The sequence below is a fragment of the Cavia porcellus genome, unplaced genomic scaffold (genome assembly GCF_034190915.1).
Source record: "Cavia porcellus strain 051 isolate PalLab524CR breed Dunkin Hartley unplaced genomic scaffold, mCavPor4.1 scaffold_6, whole genome shotgun sequence".
NCBI lineage: Eukaryota > Metazoa > Chordata > Mammalia > Rodentia > Caviidae > Cavia > Cavia porcellus.
Genome location: NW_026947489.1, coordinates 66,786,888 through 66,808,759, shown reverse-complemented (window position 1 = coordinate 66,808,759; position 21,872 = coordinate 66,786,888). Strand labels below are relative to the sequence as shown.

General features: G+C 39.3%; 1 protein-coding gene and 1 non-coding gene across 15 annotated transcripts in view; both read left to right on the top strand.

The window, feature by feature from the left end:
- The first annotated feature begins 2,230 nt into the window (after positions 1 to 2,230).
- The window catches only part of Synrg (synergin gamma), an 88,763-nt gene continuing 69,121 nt past the window's right edge, over positions 2,231 to 21,872 (top strand). For 7 of the 14 annotated variants that reach the window (XM_063249616.1, XM_063249611.1, XM_063249617.1 and 4 more), the window contains exons 1-5: positions 2,231 to 2,391; positions 10,001 to 10,041; positions 17,052 to 17,173; positions 20,311 to 20,441; positions 21,215 to 21,320. In XM_063249616.1, coding sequence (XP_063105686.1) covers positions 2,318 to 2,391; positions 10,001 to 10,041; positions 17,052 to 17,173; positions 20,311 to 20,441; positions 21,215 to 21,320 — 474 coding nt within the window. In that variant the 5' untranslated portion in view covers positions 2,231 to 2,317. Of the gene's footprint in view, positions 2,392 to 10,000; positions 10,042 to 17,051; positions 17,174 to 20,310; positions 20,442 to 21,214; positions 21,321 to 21,872 lie in introns of those variants that run through there. The other 7 variants (XM_063249619.1, XM_063249612.1, XM_063249618.1 and 4 more) reach the window with 2 other exon arrangements.
- On the top strand, positions 7,270 to 7,405 carry LOC111756777 (small nucleolar RNA SNORA2/SNORA34 family). Its single transcript, XR_002791195.1, has one exon. It is a non-coding gene; the product is annotated as a small nucleolar RNA SNORA2/SNORA34 family (small nucleolar RNA).

Genomic DNA, 21,872 nt, shown 5'->3' with positions numbered 1-21,872 from the left:
TACTATTGTTTGCTTACTTTTTCTTTCTCTGAATGAACAAGAAACAGAACAGGATAGGTATAAGATGGAAACTTACTGCTTCTTTAATGTTTCTTAATGTGTTGGTGGCCTTTGGTGGTGTGAACCACAACAAAGATGTGTCTTCTGTGGCTGGTGTTCAAGTTTCCTGAAATTTTAAACTGCTTAGTCTGTTAAGTACCCTTTATACCTCATTGGTAAGATGCTTGTACTTAGCTGCCATAATGTTGCAGCTACAAGATTAGGATCAGCCTCTCCCTTCATTTTCCATCATTTAGTTGTGTTCTTTCCTGTCTCTTCAAGATGATTTTGTTCAAAAACTGATAAATCTTTATTCTGGATAAGGAAGAAAATTCATATCACTCAGTACACTTCTGGCTTCCTTCTCTTACAACTTATCTTTCCTGAGACTTGATGGCCCTTCATCCTTATCACATGGTGAATGAGGCTATCTATTGTCCATGAGCAAAGTTTGTTTCAACTACTAATTTTGTAGAATAGAATTTAAAAACACTTTATACAAGTAAGGCACTTAAACTGGTGCCCTATAATAACATGATTATTACCAGTAATGCCACAATACTGTAATATAGGGAAGTTGTCAGCAACTTTTGAATTAAATTTATTTGATTTATTTACCTTTTGTTTTAGAGTCAGCACAGGTACACTCTGCCTTGAATGTTTTAGATGGGACAAAAACTGCTTATCTTACACAAGCACATGATTTTATGTTCTTGTAAACAGATCCTTGTTGAGCATATATTAGGCAATCCTTTTGCCTGTTGGGGGGCTTTGAATAAGTTCATTAATTTCTTAAAGCTTCAGTTTTTCATCTCAAACTATATCTCAAGTAGTCAAGTAGGAAGTACCTAGCACTGTGCTTGAAACTACTATAGTGTACCCACAAGAAACACTCCTTTATCAAACTTACAAGTTTTTGTAAAAATACAAAGCTTGATAACTATTCCTGCATTTACAATCAACAGTAGAGATAATGAATGAACAAATAGTGTGGCAAATGCTGTTAGATGTGAGATGTTGCAGAGGCATCATAGGGGAGCCATCTAACCCAGATTCTGTATATCATGGAAGGCTGACAACCTGAATTCAGTCCTGTAGATATAGATATATTAATAAGCAAAGAAGAACAAAATATTGCAAGCACAAAGATCATGTTTTCTACAACCTTTGAAATACCACCTTTTTTTTTCTTTTTATTCTCTCCTGTGTAACTACCCAATCCATATTAACTTACTTTGCCAGCCGGTTAATTCTGAAATTAAAGTCCTTTATATCATTTGAACTACCTGCTATGTAAATTTCAGCTTTGCCCAAGTAAAGAGGGGTGTGAAATGAGTGAGTGGACAATGAAGATAAATAACAATACCAATAACCTGCAAGTGAAAGGGGCAAGCACTTTGGAGTCAAACTGACCCGTGTTCTGATTCCACTGCCTGTAACTGTATGATCTGGGTAAACTATATTGATTTAAGGCTGATTGTTTTTAATCTGTAAAATGCCAATACTATTAGGCACCCCGAGTCTTTTAATGCACATGAAGTACCTGATGGTAGTTTGTACCCAGTAAGTAACAATACAAATCTCCGTCAAACTCCTAAGGCAAGAGTGGAAAAAGGGGGGAGGCTAATTACAATTAACTCATTACTTGAGAGCTTGAAAGTTGACATGTTTTATCTCTAGATGGTAGTTTGGTAGACGGGGAAGGGCGGGTTAACACACCCACATAGTGGGGTGTTAATTAGTTGTGCCCGCACACCCACCACCATTTTGTCCCGGGCTGAAAGAATAGGAAGAACAAAGGGACTGTAAGTAGCATGATGGCAGTCAGTCAAAATAATAGTGCACCTCAGAGGTTTAAATGTGGATCGGATTTATGTGCTCTTGGTTCGTTCACTAAAATCTTAAATACCTTTGGTGTCTGAGATGGATACCAAAAGAAAGCTGCAAAGTACCAGGGAAACGGTAGAGAACTGATCACGAACTGGGGCTGTTAAACTATCAAAGATCCAACTATTCTTAATGCGTAATAAGTAACACTAAAAGAATACCTGTGTAGCGATTATCCAGTTTAAAATTAAAACTGCATTAATTGACGTGCGAGCCTGCCGAGGGCCGCCCGCTGCGCACCTGGAGCCCCCGACCCCAGCGCCGGGTCACGTGGCAAGCGCCGCTCGCGGCCCCGCCCCATCACCGCGGCGAGGTGGGGCCTGGCGTGTGCCCCGGAAGTGCCTGTCTTCGGCTGACAGCTGCTGGCGCGGCGGCGGCCGGTGTGAGGAAGATGGCGCTGCGGCCGGGAGCAGGAGCTGGCGGCGGGGCCGCGGGCGCTGGCGCGGGCGCTGCCGGGGGAGGCAGGTGGGTGTGTGGGGCTGCGGCGGACGGACCCGCGCGGGCCTTTCTGGCTGCCGCGGCCGACGACTCGGAGCACAGGCCCCCGCAGAGGCGAGGGGTGCTCGCCGGTTACGGCCGTTTCGTTAGCTCCAGACCTTTCTTTGGAGCCGGGCTGCGGGAGATGGGTCCTGCTCTGGGGCCCAAGGCGGCTGGGTGCGGGCGCCCCCCGCGCCGCGGGGTCGAGGCTGGGCCCACGCGGAAGCCCGGCTGTTCGTCTCAGTCCTGGCTGCAGCTGCCGCCGCCAGAGTCTTCCCTTTTCCAGGGCTTTCTGGGCTTCACCAGGGGCGTTGGAGGGAAGGCTCTGAAAATCTGGGCACAAAGCAGGAAGAACTGTTTATGATATGCCCTTGTGTGTTTTGTCTTTTCCTTTTTAAGAGTACCCCGTCCTATCTTTCATTTTCTTACCACAGGACAGACAGCAGGACAATCCAAAGACCTTTGAATTAGTAATTGTCTTGTGATGGACCTCTTAGGTCCTCCTTTATAAAGAGGCATTTAAAAACAAAGGAAATTCACTAAATTGGAGTTTTGCATTTATTACAACAAAGCCTCCAGTTTTGTTTTAAGCAAATCTGCCCTTTGTCTTATTTCTGCTAATTACTGCCGGTGTCTCTAGTCCCCAGAAGGTAAAAGAGATAAAACATTTGCAACTTGACAAGTTTTGTTGTCATTTAAGGAAATATTTTATTGGAGGAAGTTTCCTATTTCTGATTTAGTGTCACTTGTCGACACAGTCTGCACATACATTTGGAGGTAAAACTAGGTTTATATGTTAATCCTAAACACCATAAAAATGTAAGATCTTTTGAAGTTACTGCCTCTTTACTGTGCTTAATACATGCTAGGAAAAATAAACCACCTGTGCATTCACCCCATTTTTCACTATTTCATTAGTTTTTTATGAATTCTTACCTCTATATTCTTATATATTAAACCTCTCCATTTCATTCTCTATGTGGTGACAGTGTCTAAAATGTTCCTAAGTGACATTAATGAATTATATGATTAATAATAGCACCAAATTCTAGGAAAATAGAAACTTAAAAAACAATTTGATATTCCAGGCCCAAAATTTTACTTATTTTTAATTGAGTGTGAAGGACCTCAAGTGCAGAAAGTTGATAGGATTTCTCATTTTGTTTTACATTTAATTTCATTGGCGCAGGGACATAGTTTTATTGTTTTTGTTTTCTAACTATGACTTGAATTTTGATAGAAATTGGAATGATAAATGTAAGTTTTTCTGTCCTGTAACTGTAGTAATATCAGCATTCTCAAATTCTAGAGGATGTGTGGGAGACAAAAACAGTTTAATTGATCCTTATTTTGAAAAGCATATGTTGAATATGTTATATATATCAAAACTTTCTGATGCTGAGTAGCTGTACGCTCCATAAAAAGAAAATGTTATGGTTTTTAGAGAGCAATAGTAAGAGCCAAAGTTATTTTGGTCACCTAAGTATATTTTAACAAAAAGAAATAAAGAAGCTTTAAGCTTTCTATGGAATCACTCCTCAGCTTTTTGGCTAAGATTAAGGTAAGCTTTGGAGAAAATTAATGAACTAGATAGAACTGACCATATTTTTGGGTACTTCTCTTTATCGTAAGACACTAAGCAAAAAGCAATAGCATTTTTCAAGTTTAATATTAGCCTGCCTTTGATGGTTATCCTGAATGGGCTTCTTTAGAATAAATGGTAGAGATTCATAAAGGGCAAAATTTGTGCAAGATGAAAAGTATTTTTAAATCAAAGCAGCAAACGAGTTAAGAGATCTGTATTAGTCACTGAATGGCTACATGTATAAGACTGTTCTTGATACTAATGAATTCAAAGGATAAAACACATCTCATGCTAGGAAAGTGAACAGAATAAATGTATTCTTTCTTCTTCTAGCACTTTATTTATTTATTTTAAGACAAGGTCTTGTTCTGTACTTCACTCTGGCCTCAAACTCATAGCAGTCTTCCTGCTTTGACCTCTCCCAAGTGCCCCATAGGTGTGCAGACAGGCCCTCTCACACCCAGCCTCTAGCACTCAATTCCTGCTGGTTTATAAGCTTGCTTCCTTCCTTCCCAGAGATTGAACAAAAGGGGTGCTCTACCAATATGCTGCATCTTCAGCCCTATTTATTTATTTATTTTTGATAGAAGATTTTGCTAAATTGTCCAAGCTGACCTCAAGCTTGTGATTCTTCTCAGCCTCCCTGTACCTTAAATTACAGGTGTGTGTCATAGTACCTAACTCTTTTATAAACTCTTTGAGGGCCACCTCATCTTTCTATCTTCCAGGCTTCTAACTATTCTGATACATTAAAACAATATTCACCTATTTTGAAAGGGTTCTCAGATGGGGCACTGGGAAGAAGAGGTGAAAAGATTCATAGAGGTGGAAAGGCCTAGCAAACACTTTTTAAACAGTATAGCCTTGGTGCCAGATAGATTGTGGTACTAAGTGGGCACAGTAATTTTAATATAAAACTGAAAGAGAAACGTGTGCTCCGACCCAAGGAATAGTGGCTCATACCTATAATCCTACTACTGGAGAGTTGAAGCAAGAGGACTGAGAGTTCAAGACCAGCCTGTGCTACTGTACATAATGAAACCCTGACTTAGAAAACAAAAGAAAGATGGAAGGAAGGGGAAAAAGGGAGGGAGGAAAAATAAAGTTGTACTCAAGTTGGAGATAACCTCAAGGTTAAACTAAGGAAATTCAGTTTTCAGGGGCAATCATGGGGAAACCAGTATATCATTTTAACTCTAGGCGTGCCCCATAACCTATATTGCATTTGATGAATTAGAAACCACATAACCTTATGGTGGGGGAATCCATTAGGTCTTTATTTAGGGATCCTGTACAGTGAAGACTCTTAGCAAATCTAGGTTAGTAGCAAAGTGGCTGAAAAGCAGTGATGGGGGGTGTAAGCATGTGGCAAATAAAGCTCACAAGTCTGGTTTGATACTGAGACTATGAATTAGCTTTCTACCTTTGAAATCAAATTATTGGTCAACTTGCTGCTCATTTTTTTACCCCACTTGTACAATCTTCACAGTATCTTAACTACTTGACTAACCAGGCTTTTATCATATTGATATTAGTTGTCTATATCTTTCAGGGAATCATAATAAATGGTACTAGGTAATCTGGATTGCTGAGTTTTTACCTAAGTTATGTTTGTCAGCAGCATTCTTAATTTTATTTCTTTTTGGTAATGTTTTTGCATTACTGGGATTGAATACAGGGCCTCACACTGAGCTACATCCTCAGCTCTACCTACCTCTTTTTTTTTTTTTTTTAAGTTTTGAGGCAGCATCTTGCTAAATTGCTAATTGGCCCAGGTTGGGCTGGAATTTGGGCTCCTCCTGCCTCCCAGTGCTGGGGTTACAGGTGTGGGACAATATACCCAGCTTGTTATATTTTTTAAAGAATCTTTAAACATCTGTAACGTGTATTCTTGTCTACATAGTTGTCTTAATTGAAACACTGGCACACCTTTAGGTCTGTGTCTTCTTCTGGGAGTGGAAAACAGAATGATAAGAGAGATTGCATAGATTCATAATTTCTTATGGAACTGTTAGCAAAAAATCTCTAATTACAGTTTCTAGTTTGTACTAAGCCACCAAACAATACTAGTAATTTTAATCTTTAATGCTGGTTTTGAAAAGTCTTGACAGATTATTTAAAAGCATTTATTGCTACTAAATATAAAATCTTTGTAATGTCTTTAAAAACACAGTACTGCAGTATTTCATCTTCAGTTTTAAATATTGGATCCAGTTAAGAGGTCTGGTTGTGGTACACCCAGCTACTCAGGAAACTGAGACAGGAGGAGTATTTGAGCCCAGGAGTTCAAGACCAGCCTGAACAACATAATGAAACCTTCCCCTGTCTCAAAAGAAGTGAAAAAGAAAAGCAGCACATTACTTAGCCATTACATCTTGTGTTCAGTTCAGAAAGCTGTTCACTCTTTAATCTTCTCTGAGTACAGGCCTGCTTGTCCACAGCAGAATTTGACATTGATCCAGACCATGTAGAGTGCTGTAACACAGAAATCAGATGTCCAGCTAGAACTCTGTAAACTACTTAAAACTATTTTTACAAGTTAAAACATTTTAGGGCCAAGAGACTCTTAACATTTATAGTTTTTAGCCTTTTCCTAGGAAAGGAGGCTTCTGTAATAGAAAAATGCAAGAGCACATAAATTTGACATATAATTACTAGGTTTCACTAGATTCTCTAAACATTATCTAAAAACACCCCCTTAAGTCTTTGACTTCCACATGAACCTTTCTCATTCAGGTTTTTTCTTTAACTGTAACCTGTCCTCTTCCTCTTCCAAGCAGATCTCTTACTGTCTTGTTACTCATGTGTCTTCCAAATCTTCCTTCCTATAAGTGTCTTCCTTTTCCTTTGTTGAAGCTCAAAGACCATTATTTTCAAAACAGTGATTGTCTTAATATTCGTTCTGACCAGCTTTTCTATAGTATTAGGCACCAGAACAATAGTCCGTTCTTGAAACAGCGTCCTTCCTCGGTTGCAAACAACTCCTTTGGTTCTTGTATTAGCTTTTTTTATTGCTGGATACAACACCCAGCACTCACAGTTTAAGAATGAAAGGTGTAATTCAGCTCATGGTTTGAGGAGATTCAGTCCCATAGTAAGCTGGCTTCATGGTGGCCAGGGACCAGTGCAGGGAGCAGTGCCAGATAGGAGAGGGCTAGGGACTATATTATAGTACTCAATATCATGTCTCCATTACCTAACCAGAACACTTTAGGAACATGTGTTATTAATCTAGACATTTCTTAATCTAATGAAGTTGACAAATCAAGATTAGTGGTCACATGGCCCTGAATCAAGGCCAGAAGTTTTCTAAAGCTGTTGGTTTCAAGCAGGAGCCTAAAGTGGTATCTTTCTATGGTCTGTTGGCCATTTCAGAACTTTAGAAAGGTAATGGTCAATTCATTAGAAACAACACCTCCCTCCCCTGGGAGCACACCCGCATGGGCCCAAGGAGAAGAAGCCATGCCCCTGATGAGCCCCACAGCTGCAGGCCCTGACGAGAAGAGGCCTCACCCCCACCTCCCCATGAGCCCATGCCTTGGTCTTGGGGGTGAGGAATCCATGCTCCTAGGGTTCCACCTCTATCCAGGGAACATTCACTAGCAGTTGCCCCACACCTCTCTGCCACTCTGGGAACCTCAGATTGGAGGTACCCAGATACTAGTCCAGTCACCCGCCCTGCCTGATGGGCAGCCAATGCAGGAAACACCTGGGATTCAGCAACCACCTGATTCAGAGGGATACAGGAAAATGTCAAGATGAAGGGGCGGGTGCAATCTCAGACCTGCAGCCCACCCAGAACAAGTCCAGAAGATGTAGACACAAAAACAGTTAGAAGTCACACACCTGAAATCTTTGAAATGATGGCAACTGAAGTGAAGAGACAACTTAGTGCTTATATTGTTTAATTCTGCATGCCTATGTCTCACCCAGAGCAGGTCCAGGTCCACGAAACACAGACAGGAAGTTAGAAGCCATACACCTGAACTTTCTGAGATGATGGCAAAGGAAGTAAAGAAACAACTTAGTGCTTGTGCTGTCTCACCTTGCATGCCCATGCCTGGTGGTCTGAGCATCTAGAGGGTAAATCATGTGCATTACAGTAACTGTGGTTGATTTCCTACTGTCTTGTTTTTGAAGTTCAGTATTGTTCCACTGATTTGTTGTTTTGTTTTATTCTCTTTAACATAAAAATTTTTTAAAAATTAGTGGTCACAGCTCTCAATAACCATTTCTCACTTTTTGCTGTGAGGATCCACTAAAACTGTCACTCGCTTTTTTCTCATTAGATACCCACATTGCCTTTGCTGCTTCCTCCACAAGCAGAGATTAGTGTCTTGAACTTTTATTTTAAAATGCCTCACTAGATTTATCTTTTTCCCCTGAACTGGAGTTACTTTTCTGATTGTCTGCCATATTGCTGCTTGTGGACACCATCTTTCTCCTCAGGCCCACTCACCGTGGATTCCTGTTTCCAGTGGATGGCCTTTCCCTGCTTTTACTCAGAACTCTGACATTAGGGAAATCAACTCAAAGCCATAACGAGTTACCACTCCACATCTATTAGGATGACTTATTATTAAGGAAACAGGAAATAACAAGTATCCTGGAGGCTGTGGAGAAATTGGAATCTGGTGCATTGCTCATAGAAGTGAAAATGGTGTAGCCACTGTGGAAAACATTTTGACAGTTTCTCAAAAAGTACTATATGACTTAACAATTGTAGTTATATAGCCAAAAGGGAACCAAAAGAGTTCAAACAGATACCTGCAGACTAGTTTTCATGGCAGCATTTTTCATATCAGACAAAGAGTTGAAAAGGCATCAATATCCAGTCAAAAAGAATAGACAAATGGTATATAAAATGGAGTTTAATCATAGACATTTTAAAAAAACATTTTATTGCAGTATGAACGAACTTTGAAAATATTTGTCTAAGTGAAATAAGGCAGATATAAAAGGCCAAGTGTTATATGATTCTACTTAGAGTACCTATAACAGGCATACACATAGATTCAATAAAGAAAGTTTCTCAGGGGTTGGGGGTGGGAGGGTAGAATAATGGGGCTTTATTGTTTAATGGACACAGAGTTTCTGACAGGGTCAAAGTAGAAGTGGGTAGTGGTACTAGTTGCACAGTTTTGTAAGTATCCTTAATGCTGCTAAATTGTACACTCAAAAATTATCAAAATGGAAAAACTTTTTTTTGACACAGGGTCTCACAGTGTAGTTCAGGCTGGCCTTGAATTCAGTATGTAGCCCAGGCTGGCCTGCAACTCATGGCAATTCTCCTGCCTCAGCCTCCCGAGTGCTGGGACTATTAATGTGTGCCACCACACCTGGCCAAAATAAAGCATTTTAAAGGCCCCTCTTCAGTCTGGTTGCTTTTAATCTTGTATCGTACAATCAACCTTATTTTGCTGAATATTCCTGCATCTTTGACCTCAGAGCTTTGCCCAGTCTATATAGTATGCCTGTCATTTCCTTTTACTCAACTCAACTGGTACCACCACAAAATTTCTCAAAATGTAAGTTATTAAAATTACTCTTTCTCTTTTCATCACTTGAAGTATTTTGGACTTCACTTACAGTAGTTAGCATATTTATCCTGTAGTATAATGGCACAGTTGTATCTGTGTCTTCTGAATTATGATCTGTTTCAGTTCTCTTAATGTAGTACTCAATAAATGTTCACTGAATGGAAACTAACCCTGCCATTTATGGATGAACAAATTGGAAAACAGGGAGGTCACATAGTGAGTGACAAAGCCAAGACTAGTTTCAGGGTTGTCTGGCTTCTCTTTCAAAAATTTCTCTCTACACTGACATACTAATGTGCACACATCCTCTAGATATTTAATCTGTGTTAGTTTTGCACAATTCAGTATCATACTGCTGAACAAATACCAGGCTCCCTCTACATCTGCAATTCTTTTATGTAGAAAAACTACATATTTCGTCTGAAATCCTTATATGTATGAAGATCATGATGTGTTTTTATTCTGTTTTCAGCTTCATGTTTCCTGTTGCAGGTACAATAAGACCCTCTCAAGGTATGTGAAAGCTTAAATTTTGAACTTTTGTTTTTTGGGATTATATTTTGGAACTTAATGATTAAGTGGTTAAATAGTAACTTTTCTTGCTGCCAAATAAAGTAAAATTTTCCTGTAAAAAAAAATTTTTTTTTGAGACAAGGTTGTGCTTTGTACTTGGGGTTGCCGTTGAATTCACTATGTAGCCCAGGTGGCCCTCAAACTCATCCTCCTGCCTCAGCCTCCTGAGTGTTGGGATTGTAAGTGTGAGCCACCATGCCCAGCTAATTTTCCTATAATCTTAAACTTATATGATACCTCTTAAAATTTCTCAAAAGATCTTTAATTTGGAATTTGAAAAGTAATAAGAATCACTCCTCATTTGTCCCAAAACATTATATCAGCAGACTCTTATTTGACCTTAGCGATGGAGACTTTCAACAAGAACCCTAAAAACTATCAGGTAATAAAATTGAAATGAGCTGTAATTTCCTTAGTAATATCTTTCTCTTTTTGTTTATTTTTCTCCTAAGTTATTAGTGCCATAGTGTAGGAGCCTCACATGTTTAATGCTGGTCAGTATATCCAGGACCCAGCACACTGATAGAACAAAATAGCTTCCCTATAGGTGTGTGTTAAATGAATAAACATCTCTCATTACTTCACACTGCCATATCTTCTCTAAGCAATATGATCTCATAATTTTTGTAAATAAGACAGGACGTAATCTGATTTACAGTATTTTACAAATTTCTCTACCAAGTATGCCCCCTTCTTTTGATTTTAGAACCAAGGCCCAACAATATCAGTTGTAGCTCAGACTTCAAGGAAACAGTAGCAAAGAGCTGTAATCTTGACTCATGCCTTGTGCAACTCCCACAACAGTTAGGAAAGAATAAGGACTGTATTAACCTTCTCTTGCTTCCTTCTGCACACTTCATCCTCTCAAGCATATCCTTCCCCCAACTCTCATGCCAAGCTGCTCCTGGAAACTTGCCCTTCTCACAAAGCCGATGGTTATGATAGCCCTGCTAGAGAAACAGACTCCTAGATTACCAACAATGATGAAAGATAAAGAGCGTCTCAATAGCAGGTGGTCAGTAGCTCATCCTGACTTTGTCTCCATTTACAATCAGTGATAGAGGTTGAGTTTCAGGTAAATTTTTCCTAGGATCAGCTGTATTATTTTCATTGTGTTCACATTTGTGCATTATTTAAGCTATCTGTAATTACATGTGTCCCAAATTTAGAGCGAATGACTAGAGATCTTTTGTTCTTTAGGAAGGTATTATGGAGTTATATCAGGTATTGTTAATTATTTTGCATTTTTAGAAACTTTCAAGTAAAAAGCTACATCTGGGGCAAAAAAGACCTCAAAAAGAAGAGATCCCAAAGGTTAGCCAGTACTTTTTCTCCTGAATTTTGGAATTGTTTTGGAGATTTTAAAAATGAAATATGTTAGGATGGACTTTTTGATCATTTGAAGGCTTTAAATTATGCACAGATCATTTCTAAAAGCATTTGCAAGAAACCAACTTCAGGGATGGCCATAAAACCACAAGGCCTTGGACAGAAGTCAGGAGAAAAAGACTTTTCACTTGATGCACTTCTTTTTGTGTGCTGCTGGTGGTTAAACCCAGAATTTCACACACACTAAGCAAGTGCTTTCCAGCTGTCTTAGTTACTTTTTAACTCGGTCACTGAGTCAAAATATCTGATGCCCAAAGCTGGGAAAGGAAAGGTTTATTTCTTACAGTTTTGGAGGTTTTAATCCATATTAAGTTGGCTCCAAGGCAGGGTGGCATGGCAGAGCTGCAGTTCATGGTGGCTGAAAACAGCAAGGCGGAAATTGGCAAGAGAGCGAGACACACCTTCTTCCTGCCATTACATCACATCCTGATTCCACGCCTAGGCCGGGTGTAGTACTCACTCCCACTCCCCAAATCCAAGCACTAGACAACGGACCAATCACAAATGCATAATGCAAAGGCATGAAGCTTGGGGGCCACCAACATAAACCATGACATTCCATGTTTGGCCCTCAAAGACTCATGTACATCCTTTATATAAAAGACATTTAGTCTATTTCCAAGAGTTGCCAAAGTCCTAACATTTTCAGCATTGCTGAGAAGTCCAAGTCCCAAGTCTCCTCCAATATCTATGGCAAACTTTTAACTATAACCCCCTGTACAAATGAAACAAGGTTAAACATTTCTGAAATGCAAAGGCATAAGATAAGCATTGCCATTTCAAAAGTTACAAACTTTTGTATATATATTTGTATATAAAGCATTGAAAACCAAGCAAGTCCAACATCCAGCAGGGTGAACATTAAGTTCTAGACTTCCATGTTCAGTGTTTGAAGCAATCTGGTTGCAAGCTCCAAAAGGCTAGGGTGATTTCACCCCCACAGCACTTTCAGGGAATCAGCTCCCGCAGCTTCTCTCTTAAACCCTCTCTGTTCACTTTTTGCAGCTTTCCTTGGATGATCCATGTTCCTGGCTTTTTCAAACTTCTGGGGTCTCCATTGTACCTTTGTCTTCACCTTTATGTCTTTACAAATTCTCCTGTCAGGAGCACACTGCTTCGCTTCTCAGGCCCTTTGCAATCAAGGAAACCATCTTACCTTCAGAATTTGTGTATTTTTCTTGCATTTAAAATCAGCGCCATGTGGATGCCGCCAAGGTTTGCTGCCAGCTGGAGCAGTAGCTAGGCTTTCTCTCTCTTGGCTGTAGGGGTCAATTGCTTGGATTGCTGACTTCTGTGAACCTGAAGAAAAGCTTCTCTATGTTGTAGCCATTCTGGAAACTCATGTGGCTGCTGCCATTCTGGAACCTCATGTGGCCTCTGTCACCATTCTGGAGCATGGTTGTCTTACTTACTTTTTACTCATCTCTGAGACAAAATACCTGATGACCAAAGTTGGGAAAGATTTATTTCTTACATTTTTTGGAGGTGTTAGTCCATACTCAGTTAGCTCCAAGGCAGGATGGCTGGCAAGCTGAACCTGCAAGACAGCAAAAGAGACACACCTTCCTGCCATTACATTACATCCGGCTCCACCCCTAGACCAGTATAATACTCACACCCCAATCCAAGCACTAGCCAATGAACCAATTACAAATGCACAATGCAAATGCATGAGGCCTGGGGCCCACCAACATAAACCATGACAGTGGTGCTTTTTCTTCTCTTGAGAAATTCTTTCACTTTTGTAGTTTTGAGGCTGCAAAGGGTGGAGACCCGCTGCTTCCTGGGATGCCTCACAGCCATCTTTTTTATCTCTCCTTTTTTTCTCAACAATCAAAGTCTCAGTTCTGTTTTTACAATCCACAGCTTTACTGGAGTTTTCCTTCTAGCCAAACTCATAGCATTTTAAATTATCATGCTGGGCTATTTGCTCTTGATTTGCAACATATATCTGGCTAAAAGCCCCCAACAATAGCCATGTCACAGCCTCAGCATTCTACTGCCTTGAAATTTCCTTTACCGGATTAATCAGTCTGTTACCCTTACTCTCAGTCTTGGGCAAAGTCTCTGGGCATGAGCAAAATGCAGACAAACTTTCTGTTAAGCCATAACACACACCAAGGGGAGTCCAACAACTAATGTAGTCCTTCGCAGCAGAAACCTCCCAAGCCTGGGCTTTACCACCAGGCTTTCTATCAACCTTCTGGTTGATAGGGTTTTCGGTGCAATAAAGGGAGAATATAAAGTAAAAAATAGCCTTTATACTAAGAAGTGGAGAGAACTCCATGACCCCTGGGCCCTGGCTTTCTCTGCTGGAAATGTGGGGTGTGGGCATACATATAGTTTCTGATTGGGGTGATGCTTAGGGCAGCATTGCTAATGCGTGAGCAGCTAATTGGGACTTTTTTCATGCCACTGGTAAGTTGTTATAAGGGAAGGGGGAAGTGACCTCAAGGTAAATATCCCTTGGTCCTGCCTCCCACTGATGTAATTTCGTGTCTAAGGCAAAATCCTTTCACTGGTCTCCTGAGTTTTGACCAGAATCTCCTCTACAGAACAGCCTAAGTTGCTCCAGCTCTATGCATCCAAATGACATGTCCAAACCTTTTCAAATCCTGCCCACAAGCCATTTCCAAAATCTCTCGAAAAACATGGTCAGGTTTAGTCACATCAGGACCCCACTCTTGGTACCAGATTCTGTCTTAGGTATGTTTAACTTGTCACTGAGACAAAATATCTGATGCCCAAAATTGGGAAAGGAAAGGTTTATTTCTTACAGTTTTTGAAGGTTTTAGTTCATACTCAGTTGGCTCCAAGGGAGGGTGGCCTGGCGAGACTGCAGTTCATGGTGGCTACAAATAGCAAGGCAGAAATTGGCAAGAGGGCAAGATATACCTTCTTCCTGCCATTATATCATATCCTGGTTCCACCCTTAGGCCAGTATAGCACTCACTCCCCCATTCCAAGTGCTAGACTATGAACCAATCACAAATGTATAATGCAAAGGCATGAGGCTTGGGGGCCACCAACATAAACCATGACACCAGCCCTTACCCTACCACCACCACACCCTGCCTCTTTTCCCCAGCTCTTAAACAATTTTTAAAAGAATTTTGCAAAGGGATCTTGCTGAGGCCCCCAGGCTGGCCTCAGACATCTGGCCATCTTGCCCCCACTTCCCAAGTAGCTGGGATTATAGGCATGTGCTACTGTACCTGGCCTCACTGAATACACTTTCATGTGTTTAAATAGCATATCAAATACCCGCTACCTATTCAAAAATTAAATTGATTAAAATGAATACAACTTTAGGGCCAAAGGCTATGAAGGAAAACATCTTACTGAAGCTACATTTAATCTGTTCATTTCATTTCATGATACCTCAGGGTCTTTGTATTTGGTATTTGTCTGAAATATTTTTTTCAAATATCTACATGATTTGTTCTCTTCAGGTACTTTGTTGGAGATACCTTGTCTGTGTCTTACATAAAAGAACAACCACTTCATTTCCCAACTCCCCTTTTTTCCCTTTATCTTACTTATTTTTTGCCCTAGCTCTTAACCATTACCTGACATGTAGTTTGTTAAGTTTGTATTTTTATTTTATTTTTGAAGTACCAGGAATTGAACCTAAGGCTTTCACATTGAGCTACATCCCCAGCTCCTTTTGTTTTTTATTTTGAGACAGGGTCTTGCCAAGTTGTCTAGACAAGACTCAATTTATGATCCTCCTGCCTCAGCTTCCCAGAGTGCTAGGATTGCAATTAAATACCTAAATAAATTATTGAATAAATAAGCAGCCTGGCTGTAGTAGCTAGTGCTTAAAATTAATGTTTCTGAAATTAAGCTACATATAAGTAATCTGGAGAGCAAACAAAAAGTGCAAGATAAATATAAATTCTCTTAAACCTTTACTTTTTAAACTTGATTTAAAAAATGTTTAAGCCGGGTGTGGTGGCTCATGCCTATAATCCCAGCACTCGGGAGGCTGAGGCAGGATGGTTGCGAGTTCGAGACCAGCCTATGCTACAAAGTGAGCTCAAGGCCAGCCTGAACTGCACAGCAAGACCCTGTCTCAAAAAGAAAAAAAAATCTTTAGTCCTGTGTAAGGTCATGAGTTTGATCCCTCGTAACCAAAAAAATCTTTAGTCCTGGTAGAACCAACAGGACTATAACATGTTATAAAATGCAAAATTAGAGGGGCTGGGGATTTAGCTCAGCAGCATAAGCATCTGCCTTGCAAGTGTGCAGTCGTGAGTTCGATCCCTGATACCGATAAAAACAAAAAAGACAAAAAAAAATTGCAAAATTAGAATACTGTGAAATTTGTGCTTAAGCTTTGTAGTGACTTTACTCTTTTCAGTGTCAAATACCAAGCATTCATTTAGAACTGTACCTTACATATGCCAGGCATTTAGTGTTTATTAAATCCCCAAACATTCATTCTCCTCTGCTCTTGAAAATATAGTACTTTATTGGTAAAGTTAAGAAGATACTAGTCTAAATTATACTTTCATGATGGTTTTTCTGTCATTGCATCATACACTCTACATGCCAAAGTATGTTCATGTTAAGAAAAAGGAGAGGAGTAGCATTTCCTTGACACTTGGAGCATTAAACAGTTTTACAAACAAGAAACAGATATAGAAAGAAGTTAAGCAGATATCCCCAAAACTAAGAAGTGACACTTCTGGCTGGCTTCCAGAGTCTGTCCTCTCAAGTGTTATTGCATTAGTTTTCTACTGTCGCATGACAATTTACTCCAAAACAAAACCAGCAACATTATTTCTTACTGTGCCTGTGGGTGAGGAATCAAGAGTGGCTCTAGCTCAAGGCCTCTCATAAACTTGTGGAGATGTCAGCCAGAAGAACTTGAGTCATCTGACAGTTTCACAGGGCTAGAAGTTCTGCTACCAAGATGTCTTATTCACATAGATGACAAAGCTATGCTGCTTTTGTCAGGAGGCCTTACTTCCTTACCACATGGATTTTCCAGAGGACAACATGAATGTTATGACACAGAAGTGGCTTTCTCCAGAGCAAGTGCTGTCATTTTCACAATGCCTTGTTGGTTGTGCAAAGGAATGGCACAAATATGTGAATACTAGGAGGCAGAAATATTGAGGCACTATCTTGAAGGCAAAGTACCAGAATTAAGCCATTTTACTTATTTTTTAATGTGCATACAAATTCTGTAGAACAGATATTTCCTTCCTTTTACAGATGAAGTTTTTGTAACTTGTCTAAGATTATACAGTGAAATAAATGATAGTTAGAATTTATACTCTATCTCATCAGGAACCTGTATGTTTTCTTTTTTTTTTTTTTTTTTTTTTTTTTGTCTTTTTCATTTTATCGGTACCAGGGATCGAACTCACGACTGCCTGCTTGCAAGGCAGGTGCTTATGCCGCTGAGCTAAATCCCCAGCCCCAACCTGTATGTTTTCTACCTACTGTGCAGCAGCCTGTCATTCCAAATACCAAGTCTGCTAGGTACTTGGGGTTTTAAGGAAACAAACTTTAAAGGATATTGATTTTAATACTGCCTTCATGTTTTCTAGCAGGCCTCATGCCAATGCAGCAACAAGGATTTCCTATGGTCTCTGTCATGCAGCCCAATATGCAAGGCATGATGGGAATGAATTACAGCTCTCAAATGTCCCAGGGACCAATTGCTATGCAGGTACTTGCCTTTATGCTTTATTTTTTATATACATATTGTTTGTTGTTAGGTTTCTGTTAAAAATGGCATCTTGTTTATATTGCCGAGGGTGGATTTGAACTCCTATGTTTTACTGATTCTCCCTCAGCCTGGGACTACAGGCATGGTAGGCAAACACTTTAGAAATCATAAAAATGTGAGTTATTCGAATTAGCAAAATAGAATGTCAAACTACATTTTCCATAATCTAAGAAATAAAGGCAAAAGTAAAAAAAAAATTGGCAGAGAATTTTAAGTTATTAAAAAGCAACACAGCTGATACTGTAGCAGTGCGGTTAAAAAAAAAAAAAAAAAAGCAACACAGCAGATTTAAGCAATTTCAGAATTGAAAAGTAACCCCCAAAAAGAAATCTTGCCTATAATTCCAGCATTCTGGGAGCCTGAAGTAGGAAGCTTACAAGTTTTGAGACCAGCCTAGGCAATATAGCAACTTCATTAAAGTCTTATTTCATGAAGTGGGGATAGGGTAGCTCAGTGCCAGGGCTCTGGTTTCAATCTCCAGTACAAAAAAAAATTCTATAAATAGTTTGATAGATTAAAACCTGCTAGAGAATTAGTTAGCAGAAGCTAGTTCACATGATGCTGTCTAGAATGCAGACAAAATGAAAAGAGGAAAAATATAGTAGACTTCTATTTTGTTTTGTTTTTGCAGAAGAGGGTTGTGGTGTTTGCAGTCCTGGTAACTAAAGCCAGGACCCTAGCACTGAGCTGCATTTACATCCTCATTCCCGACCTCACCCATTTTTGAGGCAGATTCTTGCTAAGTTGTCTAGGCTGGACTAGAATTTAAGATCCTCCTGCCCTATCCTCCCAAAGTGTTGGGATTACAGGCATGTGCCACTATGCCCAGGTATAGGTGAGATTCTGAAGATATAATGAGAGAAAGCCTATTAAATATTTAATGGAATCCTAGAAACAAAAAAGGAAGAAAGTAAATCAGAAGACATAATGTCAGAAATTTCTTGAGCTGTTGAAAGACATTGATCCACAGATTCAGGAAACCTAATAAATCCAAGCATGATTATATTTAGTTATCTGTTGTTATCTGGTAAGTTACTATAAACTGGAGAAAGTTAATATAGCAACAGAGCATAAAAAAACCTGTTCATAGACATAATAACAGAAAATTTTCCAGACATGAAAAAGCAATTTAACATACAGATAAGCGAGGCATGTAAAACGCCAAGTAGCTGTGATCAAGAAAAAAAAGCAAAAAAACACATCATGCCACTTCACAATTAAAATACCAGAAATGAAAAAAACAGCAAGTTACCTATGTTGCGAAACCCATTAAAATTTAAAGCAGACTTCTCACACAACCGCAAAAACAGGGAAACCTTGGAATGAAGTATTTCAAGCCCTAAAAGAAAACAATTTGCAACCCAGAGTAAAATACTCTGCAAAATTATCTTTCAATTGATTGCAACAATAACAGTAAGCACCTCAATTTTCCTGTGGTTAGGAATTGGTGAGTTGCTTTAATTGGGTGGTTCTGGCTTGGGGTGTCTTACGAGGTCTTAGTCAAGTTAATGGTTAGGCTACATCTGAAAGCTTGACTGAACTTGACTGAGATTAGAAGATGTGCTTTCAAGGTTCCAACATGGCTGGTAGTTAAATGCCATCTGTTGCATTCCATTCCTAGGTGTACTTCTAGTTCCACATACAGCAAGTGATTGAGAGATGATGTCAGATGGTTCAGTGTCTTTTATGACCTAGTCACACTTGACCATTTCTCCAACATAGGGAACACATTGGACTACTGCGCAAGGGGTGAAACCAGAGAATGAAAATAGATAGAAACTCTTATATCCAGATATATTAGAAAGGAACTAGGAGACCACACCAAGGAATCAACTAAAGGGATTAACAGTGTTAAAAGCCATTTATTCAGTGAATCTGAATAAGAAGAGAAGTAAAGCTGGTGAGTAGTGGGGAAAGTGGCCGAATTAACAGATGGAAAATGTTGATATGAGGAAATTGCTAGTGTAGATAAACTGAAAGAATAGGAGATGGTGATCAAGTGTAGGGATACTTAAAATGAAGAATTTGGATGTGGTGCAGTTGTAGATGAAGGCTGCTGGTAGGTCAAGGATATGCCCATAGAATGGGAAGATGAAATGGTGTGTTGGTATGATTGTGTTGAGGAATTCGAAGACCTAAAAGGCCACAGTGCTTCAGTGACTCATCCATATAATCATTGACATCACCAGCAGCAGTTTAGGAGTAGAATAAAAATAACAGTATTCTGAAGTCTTGGACTGAAAAGCAAGGAGGTTGGGGGTCAGTAGATGGCATGAATGAGATACAGTAGTAAGTGATGGAAGTCTGTTGGCAAGAAATTAAAATGTATTTAGGTTTTTAAAAATGGGAGAAAAGAAGTTTGAAGAAACAAGGGGGACTATCCCCATTTACAAGAAATACAGAAGAGAAGCAATAATCTTCAAATGAGAGAGGACAGAAGGGAAACTTTCAGGAAGAAGGTTGAGGAACATAAGAGTTTTACTCAGTGAAAATTAGCCATTATTACCATTTTTAGTCATCATTTTTAATACAGATTTTATGGTAACCTGTTGTGACATATTGTTATTTCTGGCTGCTTCAGTGAATTTTGTTGAGTAATACATTTTGTTTTGTGTAAAAGGATGAATATCCTTTGATATGGCCTATGATAATGAACAACAGAATATTTTCATAAATATTGAAAATTCATTTGTAGAATAACCAACATATGCCAGAATCTTATTTATTATTGGAAAAATACAAAACATGTTAGATAGGATACTTCTCTAAGCTTGTGGATTAGTAAACTTACAGAAATGTAAGTGTGTGGGTGCTTCCAAACACAGTTTAAAGAATTTACACACACACATGCACCCTCAGACTTTTAGCCATGGTTACCTCTGAGACACTGAAGAAAATGGAGGGCCAATGTGTTAAAAGATGCCCTCTAGGTTTAGCTTAAGTTCTTTAAATCTTTTATTAGAATGCATTATACACTTTTCTGATAAAATGTGAAGGAATAATTTGTGCCAGTTGTATTTTTCTTTGTTACAATTAAAAGGAAAAAGATGATTTAAGCTTTTGTCTGTTCATTCTAGGCAGGGATACCAATGGGACCAATGCCAGCAGCAGGAATGCCTTACCTGGGACAAGCACCATTCCTGGGCATGCGTCCTCCAGGCCCGCAGTATACTCCAGACATGCAGAAGCAGTTTGCTGAAGAGCAGCAGTAAGAAACCTTCAGGATTCAAGGATAACAGATTCATAATAGCAACTGTTCCATAAACTGTCAAAAGATCTCTAACTCCAGATCAAGTGGCTTTTTAAAAATATACCTCTTTTAGAAGTTTATAGCCAAATGAGACCTTAAAGATCTCTACTCAGACCTCTGAACATCTAGGTAAAGTGAGGTTCAGAGAAATAAAGTAACTTGTCAATCCAGGTCACACAGTTACCAACAAATCCTGGACCCAAATGCAGGCCCCTTATTATCCGAAGTTTACTTTTTCTCTTATAGACCATGCCTTCCCAGCAGCTTTTTTTTTTTTTTTTTTTTTAATGTGGAAACTGTTCTTATGTTTATCTCACTGAGATTTGGTTTGGTCTGATTTGGTTTTTGAGATAGGGTCTCACTGTGTAATCCAGGCTGGCCTTGAACTCAAGATTCTCCTGCCTCAGCTCCCTTAATACTCGCATTTCAGGGATGCACCACCATGCTCAGCTGCCTCCCTTATCTTGACATTACTTTGCAAAGAAGGTTTTCTCCCTTGCAAACTAGATAATAAATACAGATACATAATTTAAATCATTTTAGGCTAATTTCCAATGTTTCAGAATTCATATAAGTGAGAAAACAGATTGTCATAAGAAAATTAGAATAAATTAGTAGTGAAGGTTATAGTTCTAGAAATGCAAAAGGATACTGCTAAAACTCCTAGTAGAAGTTCACATATAACAGTTAATCCTTGCAGCTGGATCTTTATTGGATTGCTTTTTCTTTAGAAAACGATTTGAACAACAGCAAAAGCTTTTAGAAGAAGAAAGAAAAAGACGCCAGTTTGAAGAGCAGAAGCAAAAGCTTAGACTTCTGAGTAGTGTAAAACCCAAGGTAATGTGCTCACTCCCTCTCCCCTCTTAAAACACCCAGAATGTGCCTCCTTTCACTCATTCAGTGGATTTTGTCACTGAAGATGCCAGCCCAGGCTTGGACCATGGTTGTTCTTTTCACTTTAGTTTATCTACATCCTAAGGGGAAGCTTTTTCTCTTTCTGTAAGTATGTCCTGTTGTTGATAAGAACAAGATATCAGCCATTAACTTCTCAACTCTTTTTTGTTACCATGGCAAACTTTATATCTTTTTCTTGGGAAACATTAATCTTAGGTTTAGTGATATGAAATGGATTTCTGCTGGACCCCTCACAGAATCCTTAATATGTAAAAGCCTGTCCTAAAGAATTGGCTCTTTTAGGGCCTGGGGATTTAGCTCAGCGGCATAAGCGCCTGCCTTGCAAACAGGCAGTCGTGAGTTCAATCCCTGGTACCGATAAAAAGGAAAAAGGCCAAAAAAAAAAAAAAAAGAATTGGGTCTTTTAATATACTTATTTTTAGAGTGTTATTTTATGCCTTTATTACTTGTCAGAAATATATAATAATACTGGAA